Source organism: Protopterus annectens, chromosome 5.part0, assembly GCF_019279795.1.
Source record: "Protopterus annectens isolate FY-2018-M chromosome 5.part0, PAN1.0, whole genome shotgun sequence".
In the NCBI taxonomy this organism is placed as follows: domain Eukaryota; kingdom Metazoa; phylum Chordata; order Ceratodontiformes; family Protopteridae; genus Protopterus; species Protopterus annectens.
This window is the reverse complement of record NC_056735.1, coordinates 1,670,499,126-1,670,522,775: the sequence shown is the minus strand read 5'-3', so window position 1 is coordinate 1,670,522,775 and position 23,650 is coordinate 1,670,499,126. Positions and strand designations below refer to the sequence as shown.

At 44.9% G+C, this 23,650-nt stretch overlaps 1 protein-coding gene across 1 annotated transcript in view; it reads left to right on the top strand.

Moving 5' to 3' along the window:
• Window positions 1–23,650, top strand: part of PSMG1 (proteasome assembly chaperone 1) — a 551,386-nt gene that overhangs the window by 441,588 nt on the left and 86,148 nt on the right. The window contains exon 6 of the mRNA XM_044071460.1: window positions 10,536–10,672. Within this exon, the coding sequence (XP_043927395.1) occupies window positions 10,536–10,672 (137 nt within the window). The remainder of the gene's footprint in view (window positions 1–10,535; window positions 10,673–23,650) is intronic.

The following is a 23,650-nucleotide window of genomic DNA, read 5'->3' as shown; positions in this document are numbered from 1 at the left end:
ATCTAATCTCAGAACTCTCAGAAACCCTGGCCAGTGCAGTTGCGGATAGGATACGTGACAAATTTGCCTCACAGCTTGCCACCCTGGAATCTATTTCTAACTCCTCCATGCAGTTGATTTCTCATTCTGCCGAGGGGGCAGCTAGAGCACATGGTGCAGCCATTGTCACAAGAAGTCACTCGTGGATGCGCCTTTGTGATTTTGCGGATCCCTTTAAATCTTCCTTCCTTCCTTCCTTCCTTCTTCTTCTTGCCTTTTTGGCCCTAAGGTAAAAGTCTCTTTAGCCAGGTGTGAAAAGGATGGTAAGACCTTGTCTGCAGTAGGCGTACGTTTTTCCACCCCCCAATGATCCTATTCCAGGAATCAGAGGAGTGGGAAAATGTGGTACAAGAAATCCCAGGGTCCTTTTTCAACACACGTGGCGAGTTTTCACACCACATCAGAGCAGAGTGGGGAACTCAACTGGAAGACTCCCCTTCAGAGGCAGAGCGGGGTCTGCATAATCAGGGATCCAGAGATTCCTTCTCTGGACAACCCTATTAGCACTCCTGAAGAGCTGCCCGATTCCTTACTTCTGGAAGCAATCTGGGGACAACATTCTCTACACCACCTTGCCTGGCAAACGATAACCACAGATATTTGGATGCAGACAATAATTGCCAGAGGTTACCACATTCCTTTCGAGCTTTACTCAAGTCAGTTGACACATATTTCCGACGTTCCACCCAGTCAAAGGTAAGTAGCAGCTCAAGAAATCCAAAAGCTGTTTCAAAAACGGATAATCCATATAGTGCCACCAGACCAGATAGGATCTAGAGTTTACTCAAGGTTCTTTTTAGTGCCATAAAAGACAGGGTACTGGAGGCCAATTCTGGACCTCAGCATCCTAAACAAATTTGTCAAACAAACGAAATTCTGGATGATTACAGTTCAGTCTATACTTCCTTTTCTGGAGAAAGATGATTGGATGTGCTCAGTAGATCTTCAGGACACGTATTACCACATAAAAGTGGACAAACGCTCCAGAAGATTCCTCCACTTCTAGCTGGAAGCCAATCACTACCAATTCCGAGCACTGCCCTTTAGTCTCTGTACGGCCCCCAGAGTCTTCACCAAATGCATGGCAGTGGTAACAGCTCACTTGAGACTGCAAGGATTCCGGGTGTTTCCATACTTAAACTATTGTCTTCTCACCGTCCCAACCAAGCGTATACTGGTTTCAGCCACTCACTACACTTTAGAACTACTGGAACACTTAGGGATAACAGTAAGTAAGGACAAATGCAACCTGATTCCTTCATAGGAGCAAATTTCGATACTCAGTCTTGCCTAGTCTCCCTCCCACTCCACAGGCTGGAAAGACTCCGATCTAAACTCCAGGTGATACTCTGTCAGGACAAAGCTCCGCTTGGGCAATCCTCCAACTACTAGGGTCAATGGCAGCTTCGATAACAATAGATCTGATGTTGTTAATCTTCATTGCATTCATCACTGATCGTTTCTGTTCTGAGCCCTCAAAACCGAGTCGGCCTCATACAAAAGCTCGCGCCAGCCAAAAGCTCTCGAGCTAAAATTTTATCCATAATCCCCCTCTCTCCCTGTTATCTCAGACCTCGTTTGCTGCATTGCCACAAAGCCGCATTCAAGCCAGCTCTCGGCTAAGTCAGTTGTAGTTGTTGGAATATTCAGAATTTTTGATATTACTGTCATACCTAAAGAGTAATTTGTTTCTTCATAGTGTATTACCTCTTTATCTGTCTTTCTGTAAGTCATACTTTCCCTTTTTCCTGTCAGTTACCTGCTGGTAATCTTCGTACCATTGCAGGTACTCCTCATTCTCTCTACCCACTGTGGTATTTCCCCTTTACCATCGTTGGTATCTTTTCCTTTTCTCTATCTCTGACTTACTATAGTTGTGTGCCTAGTTGTTTTTTCTCATCGTGTTTTGTGATTTTGTTGGTGTTAACATGTCTGATAAAAAGGGTACTTCGGGTTTCAAGCAATGCCTGAAATGTAGGAGAAAAATGCCTAACAGTGCCCTCCATGATGACTATGTTCATTGTTTAGGTGCGCCTCACCTCTCGGTACAACCCCCTTGCTCCTTTTTTGCGGAGTTTAGTTCTCGTACCATGAACGAACGTAAAAACAAATTGATTTTGAAGGGCCTTCTCAACTTGCCCTTCTCAGAGGCTCTCTCTGCGTCTGAGGGTTCAATCCCTCCAAAGAAAGAAAAAAAGAGGCCCCACTCCGTTCCCTCCTTACCCTCTGGTGAGAAGGAAAGACTGCCAAAACTGAAGATGCCTAAACTATCTGCACTGGCGCAGAAGCCTTCGCTACGGTACCATTTTCCATACCATCTATTTCTCTAGTGTTGACGCTGACATAGTCTATGGCATCAAATGTGACTGATGCAAAATTATTGACCTTGACACTGATTATGACTCCGAGCCCATCCACGGCTCCTAAAACTCAATATGACACTGCCACTCCCCTCGTCTCAAAAATGGAGATGGTGGTGCCTTTAGACACACAAGCTCGGACCAGATACTCCCGTCTGTGGACTCCTTCTTGGGACAGGCTTTTACAGTCCCTTCTTAGAGCGTCCAGTGTCCCCATCGGGGATATCCACTAGATCCACCAGAAGCCTCTCTGAACTCGAAATTGTATGTCTTGTGGACCAGCTGCTGACTGCCAGGGGGATTCCTTCTGACTCTAAACCCAATCCCTTCTAGGACTTGGGTTTTCTGTTTCACAGACTCCATCTTACTCTCCTCCTTCATCCTCCTTGCAGGTTACAAAGCCCTCAGCACCGATGCCTCTCTCGGCACCCTCTGCTTCAGTGCCAATAGTAGACCTCATTTCGGCCCCGGAGTTGACCCTTTGGCCTTCGGTTACATTGGAATTGGGTCTCCCTCAGGCCCGAGATTGGGCTGTGGTTTCCTCGGTTTTGAGTTTGGTGCCAGCTTTTTCTATGGTGCCGTCCACAGCTCTGGGAATCCTCTCGGTACCTATCCAGCTTGAGGCTCCACTTCTGGGAATGAGCTTAATGGAGCGGGGTGTGACCCCACTTCAGAGGTTGTCCTTCTCGGTTCAGGGCTCCCATCCCTCTTTGGGCGGCCCTGCTTTCCAGGTGATGGAGAGGGCTCTTGCCATTGTGAACAAGCCTTCAGCATCAGAATTCCCATGTTTTCCCCCCTGTGCTGCAGTTGTCACAGACCACCATCCCTGATCGAGCATGGGAGCCGCAGGAGACCCTATTACAGGGTGCCCCAAGTTCTGGGTCCTCCCCAGAATCTCCCACTGAGGAGGTTCCTAGGAAGAAATCATGCAAGAGGAAGCACGTGGACTCCCCTGAGGAGTCCCTCATCGAGGATACGGATTACGATGAAGGGGAAGGGTCCCCACGATCACCCCCTGATGATGTCTCCTTTGGAGACATCCTGGAGAACTTGAAACAGAGGGGTGATTGGGAAGCCCAAAAATCCTTCTTCGGTGAAATCTGTTTTCCTGCAGGCCTTTCATGCTGGACCATCTACCTCCTAGGTGATCTCGCCTGAAGATGTTAGTTCAGCTTGTGGTGCAGCGAGCCTGGAAAAACCCTGACACGGCTGAAGCAATCTCCAAGAGACCAGACACGATCCTCCCTCCTCCTGAAGAACTTCCTCATTGGTCTAAGGGTTTACCGGTAGATGTTATGGTGGTGGCGGTAGCCACCAATAAAGAGCTTGCTGAAGAGAGCCATACTGTTCATCCACCTAACAGGGAGTCCTGAGCAGTGGACAGACTGGGGAAGCGAGTTTTTGCTTCATCGACCTTTGCTGTTCGGTTTTTGAACTACCTGGCACATTTCACCAGACTCCAGAGAGACCTCTTCTCTGAAATCTCTGGTACTAGGTCAGGAAAGGTGTCTGATGAGGTTAATGACAAGGTAGCCTCACAGCTAGCGACCCTGGAATTGATTTCTAATTTGTCCATGAGGTTGATTTCACATGCAACCAAAGGGGCAGCTAGAGCTGCGGGTTCAGGCGTAGTTATGAGACGTCATGCCTGGATGTGACTGTGTGACTTCGCGGATCCTTTTAAGTCTTCCTTCCTTAACACTCCAGTGGAAGCGTCTTCCCTATTTTGCCCCAAAGTGAAGGACACATTAGCCAGGTGTGAGCAGGTTGGCAAGACTCGGTCTGTGGTTGGTGTACATTTCTCAACTCCTTAGCATCCTTTTTCCAGGAACCAGAGAAGTGGGAAATTGTGGCACAAAAAGTCTCAGGGTTCTTTTCGTGGCACACATGGCGAGTTTACCCCCAGAGGCAGAGGGGACAACTCCTCTGGAAGACGCCCCTACGGAGGCAGAGGGGGTCCGCATAATCAGGGTTCCAGGGATTCCTTCTCTGGGCAGCTTTATCAGCGCTCCTGAAGTGCAGCCTGATTGCTTTCCTCTGGAAGCAGTCGGGGGAGGCCTTTCTCTGCACCCCACTGCCTGGCTATCTATTACCAATGACTCTTGGGTGCAGAAGATAATATCCAGAGGTTACCTAATCTCCTTCGACTCTACCCAAAACCTCCAAAGCGAATCTCAGACATTCCACCCAGTCTAAGGGAAGAGGCAGCTCTTCAAATAGAACAGCTGTACTTAAAAAGAGTCATCCAGGAAGTCCCACCAGACCAGATAGGCTCCGGATTCTACTCAAGGTTCTTTTTGGTGCCAAAAAAGACAGGGGATTGGAGGCCAGTTTTGGACCTCAGCTGTTTAAACAAGTCCGTCAGCCAGAAAAAATTCTGGATGGTCACGGTTCAGTCCATTGTCCCGTTTCTGGAGGAAGGCGATTAGATGTGCTCAATAGACCGTTGAGATGGATATTACCACATCAAAATGGACAACCGCTCCAGAAGGTTCCTTCGCTTCTGGCTGGGAGCCAATCATTACCAATTCCGTGCCCTGCTCTTTGGACTCTCTACAGCCCCCAGAGTGTTCACCAAATGCATGGCAGCAGTGCCAGACTACAAGAGTTCTGGGTATTAACATATCTGGACGACTGGCTCCTCAACCACCCCCACCAAGCATCTACTGGTAACAGCCTCGCATTACACCCTCTCTTGGGCACATCGCCTGGGATTATTTATAAACTGAGAAAAGTCCAATCTAACTCTGACCCAGACCCTGGACTTTGTAGGGGTAACGTTCAGTACCTGCTCATGCTTGATTTCTCTCCTGGATCACAGGATTCAAAGATTAAGGATACAGCTCCGAGTGATACTCTGCCACAGATTGGTCCTGGCTCAACAGGTTATACAGTTGCTGGGGTCGATGGCAGCATCTATATCTATAGCCCCCCTAGCAAGATAGCAGCTGAGACTCCTACAGTGGCTTCTGTTGACCCAATGGTATCCGAACCGTCAACCGTTGTCTTACCAGATTCATATAACAGATCAGTGCAAACTGGATCTTTCTTGGTGGATGAAGCCAGACACAGCACTTTGGAGCCGGCCTTTCCATTCCCCTCAGCCCAGTGCCATTGCGACAAAAGACGCTTCTCTGATAGGGTGGGGGGGCCATTATCAGGGAATGACTGTCCAAGGCACATGGTCCAATCTAGAGGCCAGTCTGCACATAAATGTTTTGGAATTGAGGGCATTGTTTTTAGCATTGCAAGCATTTCAGACTGCCCTTCCTTCGGGAACAGTTGCTATCCAATCGGACAATATGTCAGTAGTTTGATACATCAGTAAATGGGGGGAACTAAGTCCTATCCCCTATGCTGAGAAGCCATGAGAGTGTGGCAATGGCCGATAGCTTCCAACCGCTTTCTAATAGCAACGCATATCTTGAGGATTTCCAATGTGATCGCAGACAAGTTGAGCAGGTGCATTCTCCTGCCTAACAAGTGGTCCCTCAACCCCAGCCTAGCGGCGAAGATCTTCAGCCATTGGGGCCAGCTTTGCTGCGTCCTGTTTGCCTCCCCTGTCCAACCACAAGTGCAGCAATTACTTTGCCCTAATTACCCTGCAGGGGGACCCCCCAAGGGACGCACTTATCCATGATTGGCCTACGGGACTTGTGTATGCTTATCCTCCCATTCCTCTGATCCCTCTAGTTCTTCCAGTTGAAAAGCAAAATGATCCTCCTAGCCCCTTTTTGGCCTCGACAGGTGTGGTTCCCCTTTCTCTGGCCTCATCTCCTTTGCAGTCCATGGATTATGGATCCAACTCCAGATCTGATATCACCCTCAAGGGCTGAGCCACCCGAATTTTTGCAGCCTCAAGCTAACAGCTCAGCTTTTCCACTTCCAATGGTTGCCAGGCATTGTAATCTCTCCTCTCCAGTATGTGATATTATTCTGGTTTCGCATAAACCATCCACCAGAAAACTTTATGCTGACAAATTGAAAAAAATTCCGATTTGGTCTAGACAAGGAAACTTGGATCTCATTTCTGCTACCACATCTGCAGTACTCCAGTATCTATCCAAATTTTTTGAGGAGGGTGCCGCAGCTTCTACTATTCGTATCCATTTAGCTGCCATTTTGAATTTTCATAATAGTTTTGGGGATTCCTCTTTAATTTCTCATCGTCTGAGCAGAAACTTTTTGAAAGGAATCTATCATTCGAGACCTCCACTAAATAACCCACTGAACCCCGGAGCCTCACCCTTATCTTGCAGTCCTTGACACTGTCTCCCTTCGAGTCGACAGCCACATGTGATATCAAGTTTCTCTCCTGGAAATCCCTGTTTCTAGTGACTATTACTTCAGCTAGATGCATTTCTGAACTTCAAGCTCTTTGTATCAAGCGTTCCTTTCTGATTTTTCATAAGGAGAGAGTATCACTTTGGACCAATCCTTCCTTCCTGCCCAAAGTAATTTCCGAGTTCTCCATTAATTAAACTATTGATTCACCTGTGTTCTTTCTAATTTTTTTCAACAAGAGAGTATTGTTTACATTTATTGGCTATTCACAGACAATTGAAGTTTTACTTAGACAGAACAAGGGCAATCAGGAAATCTGACCAATTATTTATTTCCTTTTCTGGTCCAAAAATGGGAAAGTCATTCTCTAAAGTGACTCTATCCAAATGGCTCTGAGACTATAACCTTCATCTATAACCTACAAAGGAAATTTGTCCCGCCAAACATCAGGGTTCATTCTACCAGATCAATGTCATCTTCTGTGGCATTCCACTCCAGAGCTTCAATGGACAACATCTGTGCAACAGCTACGTGGGCTTCCTCCCAAACCTTTATCACTCGTTACAAACTGGATCTAGTCTCCAGGGGAAGGGTGTCCTTTAGTTCAGTGGTGCTCAGGAATGTTCTTCCTTAGGGCCACCCATGGATACAAGGTAGTTGGGAACTCTGTCCCATCAGTGATGAATGGAATGAAGATTAACATCAGATAAAGAAGTTATGTCTTACCATAACGTTCCATCTTTGTTGTTGGTTTTCATCCATCACGCCCCACCCTCCTTCTCCCTCCTAGAGGCTCCTGGGCGATCTTTGGGTCCATTTCCTGGGCTAAGGTTTTTGCTCGGAGGCAGCTTCTGCTTTACTTGCTAGGGCAAACTTGATCTGAGGTAACAGGGTGAAGGGGATTATGGGTGAAATCTTAGCTCGAGGGTTTTGGCTGGCGTGAGCTTTGGTATGAGGCCAACTCAGTTCCGAGGGCTTGGAACTGAACCCATCAATGATGAATGGATGAAGATCAACAACACAGATGGAACATGTTACGGTAAGACATAACTTCTTTTTCCACTGGGCAAGACTACACATGAGACTACTGCAGTGGCTTTTACTAACCCAGTGGTCCCCTTTGACTCATCCTATGTCTTTTCAAATCAAGATCACAAATTGGTGCAAACAAGATTTAATTTGGTGGATGAAGCCAGAAGAGCACCAGTGGAGTTGCCCTTTCTCCCCCTCTCAGCCCATAGCCATAGTGACCACGGACATCTCTCTGATTGGTGGGAGGGGGGCATTTTCAGGGGAAGGACAGTCCAAGGCACTTGGTCAACCTTGGAGACCAACCTGCATATCAGTGTTCTAGAACTGAGGGTAATGCTTCTAGCGTTGCAAGCATTTCAACCTGTTCTCCCTTCAGGAATGATTGCCATCCATTCCGACAACATGTCAGTAGTCTGGTACATCAACAAACAAGGAGGAACCAAGTCCTACCCATTGTGTTGAGAGGCCCTGAGAATTTGGCAATGGGCGATGGCTTCCAACTGCTTCCTGTTAGCAACGCACATTCCTAGGGATTCCAACGTAATTGCAGACAAATTGACCAGATGCATTCTCCTGCCTCATGAGTGGTCCCTCAATCTTGTCGTAGCGGAGATCTTCAGTCGCTGGGGCCAGCCTTGCTGCGATCTCTTTGCATCCCCCTGCAAATCACAAATACAGTAGCTACTTTGCCCTAGTTCCACCACAGGGGGAGACCCCGAGGGATGCTCTGGTGCATGATTGGCCCACGAGACTTCTTTATGCATACCCTCCCCTTCCTCTGATCCCATAATTTTTGAAGAAAGCACTTCAGTTGAAAAGCAAAGTAATCTTCATTGCACCCTACTGGCCCCAACAAATTTGGCTTCACTTTCTTTGGCCTCACCTGGTACATCAACCGTGGATTCTGGATCCAACTCCGGAACTGCTGTCGCACTCACAGGGGTTGATTCATCTGAACATATTGAACCTTAGGCTGACAGCTTGGCACCTCCACTTCCAGTAATTGCCAGGCAAAACAACCTGTCCTTCCCTGTACGCCACATTCTTCTGGCTTCCCATAAACCATCCACCAGGAAACTTTATCTAAGTAAGTGGAAAAGATTCATTTTTTGGTCTCGTAAAAATGGAGTTGATCCTTTTTTGGCCCCACTTTCTACAGTGCTAGATTACTTATCTAACCTTCTCCATTCAGGAGCTGCAGCATCAACTATTCTAGTACATTTGGCATTAGTCTCCAATTTTCATAATGGTTTCAAGGACTCTTCCTTGATTTCACACCGTGTCTGTAAAACATTTTTGAAATGAGTTAGACACAGTAGGCCTCCCTTCAAACCACCGATCGAGCCCTGGAATTTAACTTTAGTTCTACAATCCTTGACTCGTCCTCTCTTTGAATCTGCTGCCAACTGCGATCTGAAGTTTTTATCCTGGAAGACTTTGTTCTTGGTGGCCATTACCTCAGCAAGACAAATTTCAGAGTTGCAAGCTTTGTGCACAAAACGTCCTTACAAAGTGTTCCATAAGGACAGAGTATCACTCCGGACTAACCCCTCCTTTTTACCCAAAGTTATTTCAGACTTGACTATTAATCAAACCATAAATCTACCAATTTTCTTTCCAAAATTTTCTAACAAAGGAGAATATGCACTACATTTGCTTGACGTGTATTGGCAATTGCGTTTTTATCTAGACAGAACTAAGTCATTACGAAAATCTGACCAGTTATTCATGTCATTCTCAGGACAAAGAATGGGGTGACCTGTTTTGAAAGTTACATTGTCTAAATGGTTAAGAGACTGTATGTGCTTCATTTACTGACAGAACAAAGCCTCATTACTATCTAAAGTCAAACACATTCCACAAGATCAGTTGCAGCGTCTGTTGCTTTCCATGCAAGAGCCTCTATGGATGACATTTGTGCAGCAGCGACATGATCTACTTGTCATACTTTTATCACTCATTACAAATTGGATATGGTTTCCAGTGAGAGAGCTTCCTTTGGTTCAGTGGTACTCAGGAATATGCTTTCATAGGGCCTCCCAGGAAACAAAGTAGTTAGGGACTCTGTCCCATCAGTAAGGAATGAATGAAGGTTAACAACATCAGATAAAGAAGTTATGTTCTTACCATAATGTTTTATCTGTGTTGTAGATTTTCATTCATTCATTACAACCTACCCACCATCCCCCTTCGAAAGAGTCCTGGAGGTTCGGATATGGTCCTAGCCTATGATAGGGATGTTGCTCAGATAAAGCTTCCACTTTCTTTCTTTCTTTGTTACGGGCAAACTCAATCTGAGGTAATATAGAGAGGGGCCCTATCAGTAAGACTTAGCTCAATTGTTTTTTGGCTGGCGTGAGCTTGTTATAATGGCTGACTCGGTTCCAAGGACAGAACCGACACCCATCAGTAATGAATGAATGAAGATCAACAACACAAATGGAACGTTATGGTATAACATAACTTCTTTTAAGAACATAACTTCTTTTTTTTCCAGCTTGAATTGTATATTCTGACTTCCTTTTATTGTAGTACAGAATATTTATTTTTATTTTGTCTAAAAAGCTTAACCCGCAATGAGGTAGAACTTAACTGAAGAGATTATAATGATTAGTCTCTATCAAGTTGAGAATATACAGTCATATCACTGCTGGTACAGATATTACTATTACTATACTTTGATAATACTTAGCATTATGCTTGCAATTACAGCAAAGTTATTAAGTTTATTATTGTGAGTTGTTTCTTTTAAAGCATGTTTAAAAATTAGCCATGGAAATGTCTGTGACATTTTTCTGTTTATGTTTCCCCACTGTTTAGTTTTGAGTTACTGCCAGGTGTGGCAGATTCCTGCTGTCCTATACCACTGTTATACAGATGTTTGTAATCCAGACTCCATTACAGTTAAGGCATTCATACCATTGCTGTCTTCTGTGCACTTGAAGAGGCTGGTTAAGGTAAGAATAATTTTCTTGGGGGGGGAGGTTTAAAAGACTGCGTCTAGCTACAGTGTGTAATTTCATCTCTTTAATTAATTAAAGGATGCCGCCCAAACAACATATCCAACATTATCAGAAAAGTCGGTTCTGTTTTTTTACTATAATATATAAACGTTTTTTTTTTTACGGTTCCCTAAAATGTTTTATTTTTCAATTTTTTTCTATTTAGAATTTTATTGTTTACTGAACAAGACCTCCAACTGCTAATTAATTTCTTTGCCCCCTTCTCATTGTTGAAATTAGAAACAGGGTTTCTGGTGACTGGACATTACTAGGGCTTTGTCCTTGTCTGCTATGGAGATGGCTTATAGTCCTGAAAGATTTTTGCATAAATCATGTTCAGAAGACATGCTTTAAATAAATGCTTGTGTTTCAGAAACCATAACTGCGACAAAAAAAAGTATAACGTAGCAGTCTTCTTGAGGAGACTGTAATGTTCTGTTTTCAGAAGTTTGAGATAATACTATTTTGTATTTAATTTTTTTAGTGTAAAAATGTGTGTGTGTTTCCCAGTTTTGCTGCAGCTCATTATGAATATGCCCGAAGTGGTATAGCTGTCTAGTCTAGTATCAGCAGCAGAAGTTATTTATCTTGTCAGTTTTCCACTAGTGCCTTACAAAACATCCTTGCACTGTGTAGATGATGCACAAGTTTTAATTAATATTCCTGAACACTCATAATTTTAGAAACTGTATGATGTTATGTAGTCCTATCTTGCCTCCATTAATACGTGTGGGTTCGGAGCCGATCCTCGGATCCGACTCTGCCGCTTTTAGAAAGCCTGAAAACTTCTGATTGGCTTGTGGCTAGGAGGTATCCCATGGTGCATGAGCACACTCCCCAGATCTCGTTTGCCACGTCTTCAGTTGGAAGCTTGGAAGCTTTCTTGGTTGGCCGTGGCTAAGTGATACCTTTTTTGTTACTTTTACTTCCTTTTCAGGAATTTATTGCCTATAGAGAGTTTTCTATCATAACTTATTACTGATAGTCATGTTTTGTGACTTCATCCGGATTTGACTTGGTTATCGTATATTGTATTTTCTGGGCCTATTGCTTGTTCGCGTATGGTATCCCGTGAGTGTGTGTTTTTGCTTTTTTTTTGCTAGACCATTTAAGTTAGAGGTTCTAGTTTCGTCCCTTTTTTGTTCCTCACTCTAGGTCCGTTTAAGTTAGAGGACCTAGCTCTTCCCACCTTTTTTCTGTTCTTAGAGTGTGATAGGGCTAGATCTGTTTAAGTTAGAGGATCTCTTGTTGTGTCAGTGTGTTGGCCTTCCTTTGCTGTCAATATGAATAAGGAATCTAAGGAACACAAACCGTCAGGCTTTAAGAAGTGCATTAAGTGTTCACAAAAAATGTCCATCACTGATGGACATAACGTTTGTGTATATTGCTTAGGGGCCATACATCTGCAAGAGACCTGCCTTTTCTGCCATTCTTTTAGCCCCGGAGTGCTCCAGGAATGGAAGAATAAACATATTTTAAAAGGTCTGTTGAAACCTTCCTTTGAAGAAGACCTAGCCAGTTCTTCTTCCTCTCGTAAGTCGCAGTCTTCTAGGAAGGATAAGGGCAAAACTTCAAAACGGCCTTCTCCGGCTCCAACTTCTGCCTCTGAACCACCACAGAATTTACAAAAAGCGGAGTTGGTATCTTTCTCTTCGGCTCCACAGTCTTTGGAGTCGATTGAGATTTTGGACGTAGACCCTGCAGTATCGGTAGCAAGTGTTTCGGTGCCGATCACTAGCATCCCTCTTCGGAGCCGGTCACTGGATATTCCACCGGTCTCGCCTACCCTTAAATCGCCGATATTACAGAGAACAAGGTCACCCACACTGACCTCCATTTTCTCCAGGAGTCTATCTAAAGAAGACATCGAGAGAATGGTGCTCAGACTTCTCAAGTCGTCAGCCTTGTCAAAATTTTTATCGGCTCCGACCCACTCGTTCTCAGAGCCGACTCCTTCGACCTATCCTGCTTTCATTCCTCCTCCAACCCAGATTGGGCCTTTGGAGCCGAAATTGCTGGTACCGACTACAGTGGAGTCTTTGGTTCCAGCACCTTGTGTGGTTGTCTCAGAGCTGAGTTCCGCTCTCTGCGCTGTCTGAAGTGTCTAGGGTCCGAAGCTCCTCGGCATGCCCCGATGGGGACACTTGGAACCAATGTTCTTCTGTGCAGAGTCTCCCTCTTGGTGCATCGGCCCGAGTGAGCTCTGACCCTACATCGTTCTCGGAGCCGATCCTTCTGGAGCCATCGGCACCTCCGGTTTCTTCAGAACCAAGGTGTCTTTCGGAGCCAGAGGAGTTGGTCTTCATGAAAATGAGGAGCATGCTGGATAGCTCATATGCCCCACGTAGAAGTACCGATGCTATACTCCCTGAAGTGCTGACTGCAGTCTCAGCATCTTCTCTTCCCCTGGATGGCAGAGACCCACAGCCTCAGGGCCCCCACTTGGGTGGCCCCCAATCTTCTGAGGCCTCCCCAGAGAACCCCGCTGAGTAGTCCCCTCTGAAGAGATCATGTAAGAGGAAGCATGTAGACTCCCCTGATGAGTCTCTCACATCTGACACTGACCTTGATGAGTCAGAGGGGTCTCCTACGTGGTCCTGTTTAGATGTCTCATTTGCAGACATCTTGGAGATCCTCAGGCAGAGAGGCGGCTGGCCCACTGTTACCCCGTCTGATGAGGACTCGGTGTACCTGATGGCTTTCGAGTCTCAACCCTCAGCTTCATGGGTGTCTCCCCCATTTGATGAGTTACTGGATCTTGTCAGAAAGCATGGCAGACTCCTGATGCTGTGGAACTGGTCCCCAGGAGGCCGAACAAGTTTCTTTCCGCCCCTAAAGACAAAGAATTTTTATCCAAGGGCTTGCCTGTAGGTGCCATGGTGGTGGCAGCAGCCACTAAGAAGGAGCTAGCAGAGACGATTTCTATCCATCTGCCCATTAAGGAATCCCGAACGATCGATAGATACGGGAAGCGTATCTTCTCTTCAGCTGCTTTTACACTCCGCTGAATTATCTATCACACTTCACGAGACTTCAGAGAGATCTCCTGAAGGAGTTAGGAGATACTCTTCAAGGTACCTCTAGTGAAGGAGTCCCATCTACAGTATCTACTCAGTTGGCTACCTTAACATCCATTGTTAACTCCTCTTATGAGGCTGATCTCATACTCAGCTGATGGTGCGAGTAGGGCGGCGGGTTCAGGAGTCTCCTTAAGGAGACACTCCTGGATGCATCTATGCAATTTTGCTGAACCTTTCAAGTCTACATTCACCAATGCTCCCGTAGATGGATCCTCTCTTTTTCGACCCAAGGTGAAAAATACCCTCACCAGGTGTGAACAGGAAGGAAAGACACTATCTGCCATGAGAGTCCGTTTTACCGTCCCTTCTAGACCTTACCCTAAAGGTCAGAAGAGTGGTAAAATGTTCAAGAAATCACAGAGATCTTTCCAGGATACACAGGGTGATTCCTCCTTCAGAGGCAGGGGAGGCGGAACAAATGGCAGACGTCACCCTAGAGGCAGGGGAGGTCCACAAAATCAGGGAGGTCATGATTCTTTTCGTGACCGTCCCTATCAGCGTTCCTGATGTGGGACCCGACTGTGCGTCTCTGGAGCCGGTTGGGGTTGCCTGTCTTTGTACCCAGAAGCCTGGCTAAATATCACCCGAGACAAGTGGGTACAAGACATTATCACCCTTTTCCCTTCCACCACGCCCTCCCAAAAGGATCCCAGATGTACCACCCAGTCACAGGGATCAAGCAGCTGTAGAGATAGAAAAGCCGCTGTTAAAAAGAGTCATCCAAAAGGTCCTGGCAGACCAGACAGGATTCGGAACATACTCCAGATTCTTTTTAGTTCCAAAAAGAACAGGAGACTGGAGACCCATTTTTAGACATCAGCAGGTTAAACGAGTATGTAAAGAAGTCCAAGTTCCGAACGGTCACTTTACAATCCATACTCCCTCTGTTAGGGAAAGAAAATTGGATGTGTTCAATAGATATCCAAGATGCCAATTACCACATCAAGATGGACAAAGTGTCAAGGAGTTTTCTACGCTTCCGGCTGGGAGCCAATCATTACCAGTTTCGGGCGCTGCCTTTTGGTCTCACCACAGCCCCCCGGGTGTTCACAAAATGCATGGCAGTGGTGACAGCCCATCTGAGGCGTCAGGGAATCCAAGTTTTTCCATACCTGGACGATTGGCTCCTGACCGCCACCACCAGGCATCTTCTAGTTAAATCCAGAGACTCCACAATCAAGCTCTATTCCCATTTGGGAGTCTCTATAAATTGGGAAAAATCCTTAACTTTGCCCGCTCAATCTATAACCTTTATAGGAGCAAACATAGACATGGTCTCTATGATTGCCAGACTACCAAGAGGCAAAATACAAAATCTTTCACAGCAGATTTACAGGATACTTTCCCTTCAAAGAGTCAAAATGAAGGTGGTGTTACAACTTCTTGGAACAATGGCGTCGACTACAACATTGGTACCATTAGCAAGACTACATATGTGAATACTCCAATGGCTCTTGTCATCCCAGTGGCCTTTTTAGCAGTTGCCCCTCCATCACCAGATACTAATTACAGATTCTTGCAAAAAGGATCTGCATTGGTGGATTCAGCCAGGTCACTTTACCACAGGGACTCCCTTTTTACAGCGCCAATCCATTGCCACTGTGACCACTGATGCCTCTCAGGATGGGGGGCATTATCTAGGCAGGACTGTCCAAGGCACATGGCAAGATCATGAGGCCCATGTGCATATCAGTGTCCTAGAGATGAGAGCAGTGCTTCTAGTGTTGCAAGCACTTCACGACTTTCTCCCTCTGGGGATGATAGCTATCCAGACAGACAACATGTCGGTGGTATGGTATTTAAACAAGCAAAGAGGAACCAGATCTTACCTCTTATGTCGAGAATCCCTGCGAGTTTGGAACTGGGCAATTTCTTCCCAACGTTTTCTCATTGCAATGCACATCCCGGGGACATCCAACATGATAGCAGACAAGCTAAGCAGAGCAATTTTGTTACCTCTCGAATGGTCTTTGATCCAGAAAGTAGCCCGTCAGATCTTCCACAAATGGGGACAACCCTGCTGCGATCTCCTTACCACCCTCCATTAACGCCAAATGCAGCACCTTTTTCTCCCTCATTTCCCCTCCAGGAGAGTCTCTGAGAGATGCACTCGTCCACGATTGGCCCCCGGGACTTCTTTATGCATTTCCTCCTTTTCCACTCATTCCCAACTTTATACAGAAAGCAATGTTGTTGGGAAGCAAGATGATCCTCATCATGCCTTACTGGCCTCTTCAGATTTGGTTCCCTTTCCTCGGGCCTCACCTGTTAGACTATCCATGGACTCTGGACCCAGTACCAGACCTCTTGACACACATGTCAGGTTCTCTTAATCCCTGTATACACACTCTCAAACTGACAGCATGGCTGCTCCAGTTCCAGCATTAGTCAGGCTTCACGATCTGTCTCCAGCTGTAACCCATATCATTACCTCTTCTCATAAGCCCTTGACTAGAAAATTGTATAACAGTAAATGGAAGAGATTTTCTATATGGGCAGATAACAGAAAGGTTAATCCATTTACAGCTCATTCCTATCTGAACTTTTTCACCAGGGATCAGCAGCTGCTACACTCAGAGTTCAGCTAGCAGCAATATCTAATTTTCATGTGGGAAATGATTCTAACCTTATGTCCCACAAACTTTGCAAGACCTTTCTCAAAGGTTCTATAATGTTAAGACCTCCTGTTCAAGATCCCATTCCTCCCTGGGATCTAAATCTAGTCCTTTCTAAACTTTGCCACCTTTTGAACCAGCCCATAGCTGTCAATTAAAATTTCTGTCGTGGAAGACTCTTTTTCTGGTAGCGATAACTTCAGCCAGACGAGTTTCCAAACTGCAAGCCCTACCAGTTAAACCTCCATACTTAATTTTTCACAAAGATAGGGTCTCTCTCTGGACGAGTCCTTCCTTTATCCCCAAGGTCTGCTCACATTTTCACTTGAATCAAACTATCGAATTGCCAGTATTCTTCCCCAATCACACCAGTAAAGCAGAGTATAGATTTCACCAATTGGATGTGCATAGGCAATTGCATTTCTACATCCACAGAACTAAAGGATTTAGAAAATCAGACCAGCTGTTCATTTACTTTGCTGAAAGAAGAATTGGTTTGCCAGTTTCTAAGGTCACACTATCAAACTGGATCTCTAACTGCATCTCTTTCATTTATACTTCTGAGGGAAGAGAGTTACCCCTTAAAGTCAAAGCGCATTCTACCAGATCATTTTCTTCTTCTGCTGCCTTTCATGCCAGGACTCCTATTGATAATATATGTGCAGCAGCAACATGGGCTACCCCTCATACCTTCATTACCCATTATAAAGTGGACCTACCTTCCAGGGGTAGGGCCTCATTTGGTTCCACAGTGCTCAGGAGTATTTTACAGTGAGCAACCCATACAAGATGCTAGGGACGCTGTCCCACACGTAATAATGGAGGCGAGATAGGACTACATAACATAAAGAAGTTATGTACTCATCATAACATTCCATGTATGTAGTCCATCTCGCCGAACGTTATTACGAACCCACCCACCAGTCCCCTTCCTGGAGGATCTGGAAACAGTTTTCTACGGTGGTTTATATCATAAAGGACACTTTCATTAGGGTTTATTCTTCCAAACCTTTGTTCTCCTTTCTGCCTTTTCTCCTTATATAGACTAGCAGCAAACAAGATCTGGGGAGTGTGCTCATGCACCATGGGATACCTCCTAGCCACGAGCCAATCAGAAGTTTTCAGGCTTTCTAAAAGCGGCCGAGTCGGAGCCGAGGATCGGCTCCGAACCCACACGTAATAATGTTCGGCAAGATGGACTACATACATGGAACGTTGTGGTGAGTACATAACTTCTTTTTTTAGATGCAAAATGTCAGTGGCAAATTTGTCTTACTGTTGGATGTCTGGTGGCACTCTTCATTTATGTGTTACTAATGCAATAATTTTCATGATGTACACACAACTAAGAAGTACTGCTTGTGTCAAAAACGTTCAGAACAAACATTGATTTGTATCTCAGATGTTTCCTATTCTTCATCTCCATCCAGAAGTTTGAGAAATACAAATAGCCCCAGTACATACAGGATCTAAACACAGTGCCAACAGTCACTTAATATGTTGTTCTCCTGGCTAGCTCTTGCAACTGGTGTGGTCAAAGGGAGATATACAGAATATTTTCTACACTAATGCCTTATGTGCTGTGGTCACCTCTGGCTGTAAAATGCATTAGCTCCTGCTGCAATCTGTTATCTGCAAAGTGAATAAGCTGCTGTTGTCAGTTCTTATAGAGGAATTTGTATTTGTATATGTGGACTGTATAGTGAATAAGTACCTGCTGCTGTTAGTTCTCCTAGAGCAACTCATTTTTGCATATGCACCCATTGCCTATTGAATTGCATTTAACCGTGTTGCTTCCATCTAATTCTTTTATTTCTCCCTGGAACTGCTCTCATATTTCCATTCTGAACTGTCTTTCCCCCTTTTTGTGCTGTACTTATCACATATAACTGGATCTCTCCAGCCTGTCCTATTACTGCCTCTCCCAGTTCTCCCATGCCTCTATGTTAAAGTACTTTTCCTTTTTCAGCTCGCTCAGGTATTTTTTTCTTGGGTATCTCCCTTTTAGAGCTCCATTTATACTGAAGAACTTACCTCCCTAACCCACTGCATGCACACTAGCAGGTTCTGCAGCAGTCCCTTTTCCCAACTCTTTCCCCTCCAGCAATTTCAGTACTTGTAATAAGTAGATACTATATTTTACTTTTCTCAGGAACGCCACTAGGTGGTGGTATATTCCCACTCATTGTGTTAGGTAACTTTCAATACTTTTTCCCTGCTCCCTGCAGCTGTAAGGGCTGTTGCCCTTTCCCATTGTTTTTTGCACAGTTGTCTCACATGTTCAATTATCCTTGAATTAGAGCAAACCTTAACTCATATGTAATGTACCTCTGAACTTGTCAGTACCTTTGAGTGCTTTAGAGTGATTATCACTGATTGTTTTTGTTGGTCTCTTCGGCTCCTTCCTTCTCGGCTCTGCCCGCTCTGTTCGCCCTTCAGGCTCACTCCGCACTCCTACCCTGCTCCCAATTTCCACCAGCCCTCAGTGCCTCTACACTTATAACCCCAAAACCACACCACCTGTAGCATTCAGCCTATCTGGACAATCTCCACCCACCTCCTCATCCACCAACCCCACCTGTTTTCACTACCCAGTACCCTCCCCTTACCTATTCTTACCTCCCCCTATTGTTACTAGCAAGGACCACACACCACTTTGCCTTTTGCTAAGTCCTTCTCCCCTCTGCACATCCTCACTGATTACTGTAACCTTACACTACCATGCAAATCAAACCTACACATACTCTACCATTAATTTGTCTACCCTCCCTCCTCTGCTGCCTACTCCATCTTACCAGACTACCTGACTTTTCTTACTCCCCTCAATATCATACAACTTCAATACATGCCTTAATAGAATCTCACCTCCCAACTTATATATCTCCTCACCTCTATTACTTTAATGACTCTCCTCTTTACTAGAAAGATTTTTCCTGTCCCAGTCCCTCACAATCCATACTTCTCCAGCTACCCTGCTCTCAACTCCAACTCCAAAGAATCTAAATACCTTGCCTCCCTCCTACTCCAACTAATCTCTGTCCTCCTCTCTGGCAACATACATCCTAATCCTGGACCTGTAGACAACCATGCTTCTAACCCTAACTTGTCTTCCTCACCCCCCCCCCCCTCACCATAAACCTCTCCTTTTTGCTACCATTAACACCCAAAGTTTATGCAGTAAACTTCCTGCCCTTCATGTCTGGCAATCCCATTGCCACCCTGACATTCTCTCTATCACCGAAACATGGCTAAAATCCCACATAAAAGATTCCGAAGTTAGCCCCTTCCAACTGCAAGATCTTAAGAAATAACAGAACTCTAAAGAAAGGTGGTGGAGTAGCCCTACTTTTCTCCTCCTCCCTAACGGTGACAGCCTTTACCAAGCCTATACCCCAGTTCACAACAGCTGAACTAACCCTGGCTCTCCTAAAAATTAATAACCATAAAAAATATATGTACAGCTGCTCTTTATATTCCACCAGGAAATAACATCCCCATTCTTGAAGATATCCTCTCTTGGTTCTAATGCAACATACGCAATGAAACTATACTCCTAGATGATGTAAATATAAACTGGACTTCGATTCAATCACATACATCACCTCAGAATATAAACCTATACAACTACACCCAAATAATTTCCTCTCCTACCGGATTTAATAAAGATAACTCTGGTAATATTCTGAACTGGATATTAGTTTCTCAACCCAACTCCCAGAATGGCATCCTACCCACCTCCCTCAGCAATCATCTCCCTGCCTTTGCTCATCGCTCACCATCCTCCCTCCCTCTTCACCACAACTACATCACAACTCGTACCCTAAAAAAATTCAACCCTCTGACTCACTAAAACATATGAACTGGAACCCTGTAAAAATCTTCCCTCTTGATGATGCTGTTACATACTTCAATACTACATTCAGTAACTTACTAGATATCTTCACTCCCCCAAGAACTAAAAGAATTAAAACCAAGTCCACCCCTTGACTAACTAAAACAACTATTACACTCATGCATCTCCGAGATAAGTCATGGAAGCGTTGCCATAAAAACACCTAACACCCTTATTCATCATAAACAACTCTGTAATAAAGTGAAAAAACAAATTGTTTTAGACCGAAAGTCCTACTATTCCAAGCTTCAAAACAATCATAGATCCAACCCCAAAAACTTTTGGGACAGTATATCTGCTCTCCTCTCTCCTAGCAAAAAAGACGATCCCTGCCCTGACCCTAACTTTCCATGTCATATCTTAGCTACCCAATTCAACTCTTTCTTTATTGATTCAATAGCCAAGCTCACCACATCATTCTCCAGTAGTACTTCTACTCCACCCTCATCCCACACCCTCCTCTCTAGTCCCACTGACATCAACACTACTCATCTCCCCCCTTTACCATACAACCCGCCTCTCTGCATACCAGAAAAAACTTCTAAAACTAAAACCATGCTCTCATACCCCAGACAACCTTCCATGTAACTTTCTCTAGCTAGCTGCAGATGGCATAGTCCTTCCCGTTACCATACTTATCAACCGTTCAATCCAAGAATCCTATGTACCCCTCCTCTGTAAGAAAGCATTCTTCATTCACCTCCACAAAGGAAGAAACAATACTGAAATTTCCAATGTCCGTTCTATAGCCATCCTGTCCCCTATCTCAAAATTCTTTGAAAATGCATACACCTGCAACTCCTTCCCTGCTTCCTAGGCAATCAACTTCTTTCTCCAACTCAACATGGATTTAGACCTGGACATAGTACTACCACTGCCCTTCTCTCCTTCCTTGACATCATCAACCATGCCCGAGACTCTGGCAACATTGTACCTACCCTTCTCCTAGACTTATAAAAGGCCTTTGGTACTATTTCCCACAACCTTCTCTTGTCCAAACTCTCTCTTCTCAATCTCTCCCCCTCCTCTATTAACTGGTTTTCCAGTTGCCTTTCTAATAGACAGCAAGCCGTCAAGTGAAACAATAGTACCTCTTTCTTCCTTCACACTCCAACAGGAGTTCCACAAAGCTCAGTACTGGGTCTCTTACTTTTAACATCTTCATTAATAATTTTCATCAGTGCATTCCTAATGCCAAACTTGTCCAATACGCAGATGACTCCATCATAATTTGCTATACTCAATCTCTTCCCAAACTCATGCAGCTAACACAAGATGCCTTCTCTTGTACCGAGTCTTGGATGCTGAAAAGTCACCTAGCTCTCAGTGCATTTAAAACCAAAATCATGATCTTTACCTCATCTAAAAACACCTCTATCCATAAAAATTCCTTCTCCATAGTCAATCAGAATAAGATTCCCATTGAAATAGTCTTCCATACAAAACTTCTAGGTGTCATCATTGATGAACATTTAAAGTGTGACATTCGTATACAAACTAGTATTAAGAAAACACACCAAAAGCTTGGAATGCTGTATTGCCACAGCCGTTATCTCACTCCCTCTTCTGAACATATACAATCTATTTCCTACCTCATCCCCTCTCTCTTGTATGGACCGCTCTCCTCACCAACCTTCAGTCCTGCCTAAAGTCAAAACTGTTATCCTGCTTCAATAAAATCTCTTAAGTTTAAGTCTCTAAGTCTAAGACCAAATCCTTCTCCCACCATTGTGATGCACTCCACTCCTTGAACTGGCTGGAACTCCCCTACTATCTCTCTTAAATTCAACTGTTAACTGCTCACAAACTCATTTTCAAACCCTCTAACTGCCCTTCCCACTCCTCCATACTCGCCTTGCATCATCCTGACCGACTACTCAGGTCCAGTAACCAGAACCTCCTTGAAGTGTACAAACCCTTAAGTGCACCTGGGCAATTTCTCCCTTGCTCACCTATATAATTCATCTGCCCCTCCGTTCAAATCACCCAAAACCACTCCGCCTTCACGACCATGCTCCATTCCCATGTCTGTACTCACTGGAAATGCTCATGCTCTCACCCCACCTGACTCCCTCTATATCACTTCTGCTCCCCCATCCTTTTTTTCCCTTCTTTCTCAAAACTCAACCTTATGACTCACTTCATTTTATTTTCACTCCCTCTCAACTCTGATCCGACTCTGCCTCTTACCAAAGCTCCAGGCTCCGACATCTGAGATCTTCCCCTACCCATAATGCTCTTCTCCAAATCCCACAGATCTTGTTTGCCGCTTTTGCTTAGCATTGGGTATCTCGCACTTTGAGCTTCTTGAGGTTTTTTTCAGTGAGTTATTGAGTCTTTTTTGTCTACTTTTAAGTATTTTTAAAAGAAATTGCTTTCTGTAGCTGACAGTCTTCTTTCTTTCCTTTTTTGGTAATTTTATGTAGCATCATCCAGAGTGCCCCCCAGACCAGATTAGATCAGTCATCTACTCCAAATTCTTTTTAGCGCCCAAAAAAGCAGGGGACCTAAAACCCATACTGGATCTCACCACTCTAAACAAATTAGTTGCCATCTCAAAGTTCCAAATGGTCACGATACAGTCCAGTCTGCTTTTCCTGCAGAAGGATGATGAGATGGGCTCTGTAGACCTTCATGCCACATACAACCACATCAGGGTGAACAGGTGCTCCTGAAGGTTCTTTTACTTCAGGCTAGGAGCCAGTCATTATCGGTTCAGAGTACTGCCTTTTGGTCTCACCACAGCCCCTAGGGTGTTCACCAAATGCATGGCAATCATGGCAGGTTACCTGAGACTGCAAGGATTCCAGGTGTTTCCATACCTAGATGATTGGCTCCTATCTGCTCCCACCAGGCATCGACTTCTACAAGCCAGAGAGTTCTTATTCCACCTAGCTTCGACCTTGGTCATTTCTATCAACCTAAAAAAGTCTCATCTTCAACCGGTCCAAGTGATAGACTTCATTGGAGCTTGTCTGGACATGTCATTCTCTAGCTCTTCTATCTCCTGACAGAATTTCCACCTTGAAGGCCCATGCCAGGCAGGTAAATGGACCCCCCCCCCCCCTGCCGGAAGTCTTGTCCTAAGGGCTTTGGCGGGCATGATCTCCCTGGTACTGTTAGTGCATCTTACTTCAATGGACTTTAGCAGTTCAATGGTCTCTCTTGCTCTACCCATTAAATTATCCAATCAGGATTTCGTGAGCATGCAAAAAATCTCTCCTTTCCTAGATTCAGTCCGAGGATCTTCTCCAGGAACGCCCATTTAGTCTTCCCTCTCCAACAGCCATTGTGACCACGGACATGTCCCAACTAGGGTGGGGCATTATCTGGGACAAACAGTCAA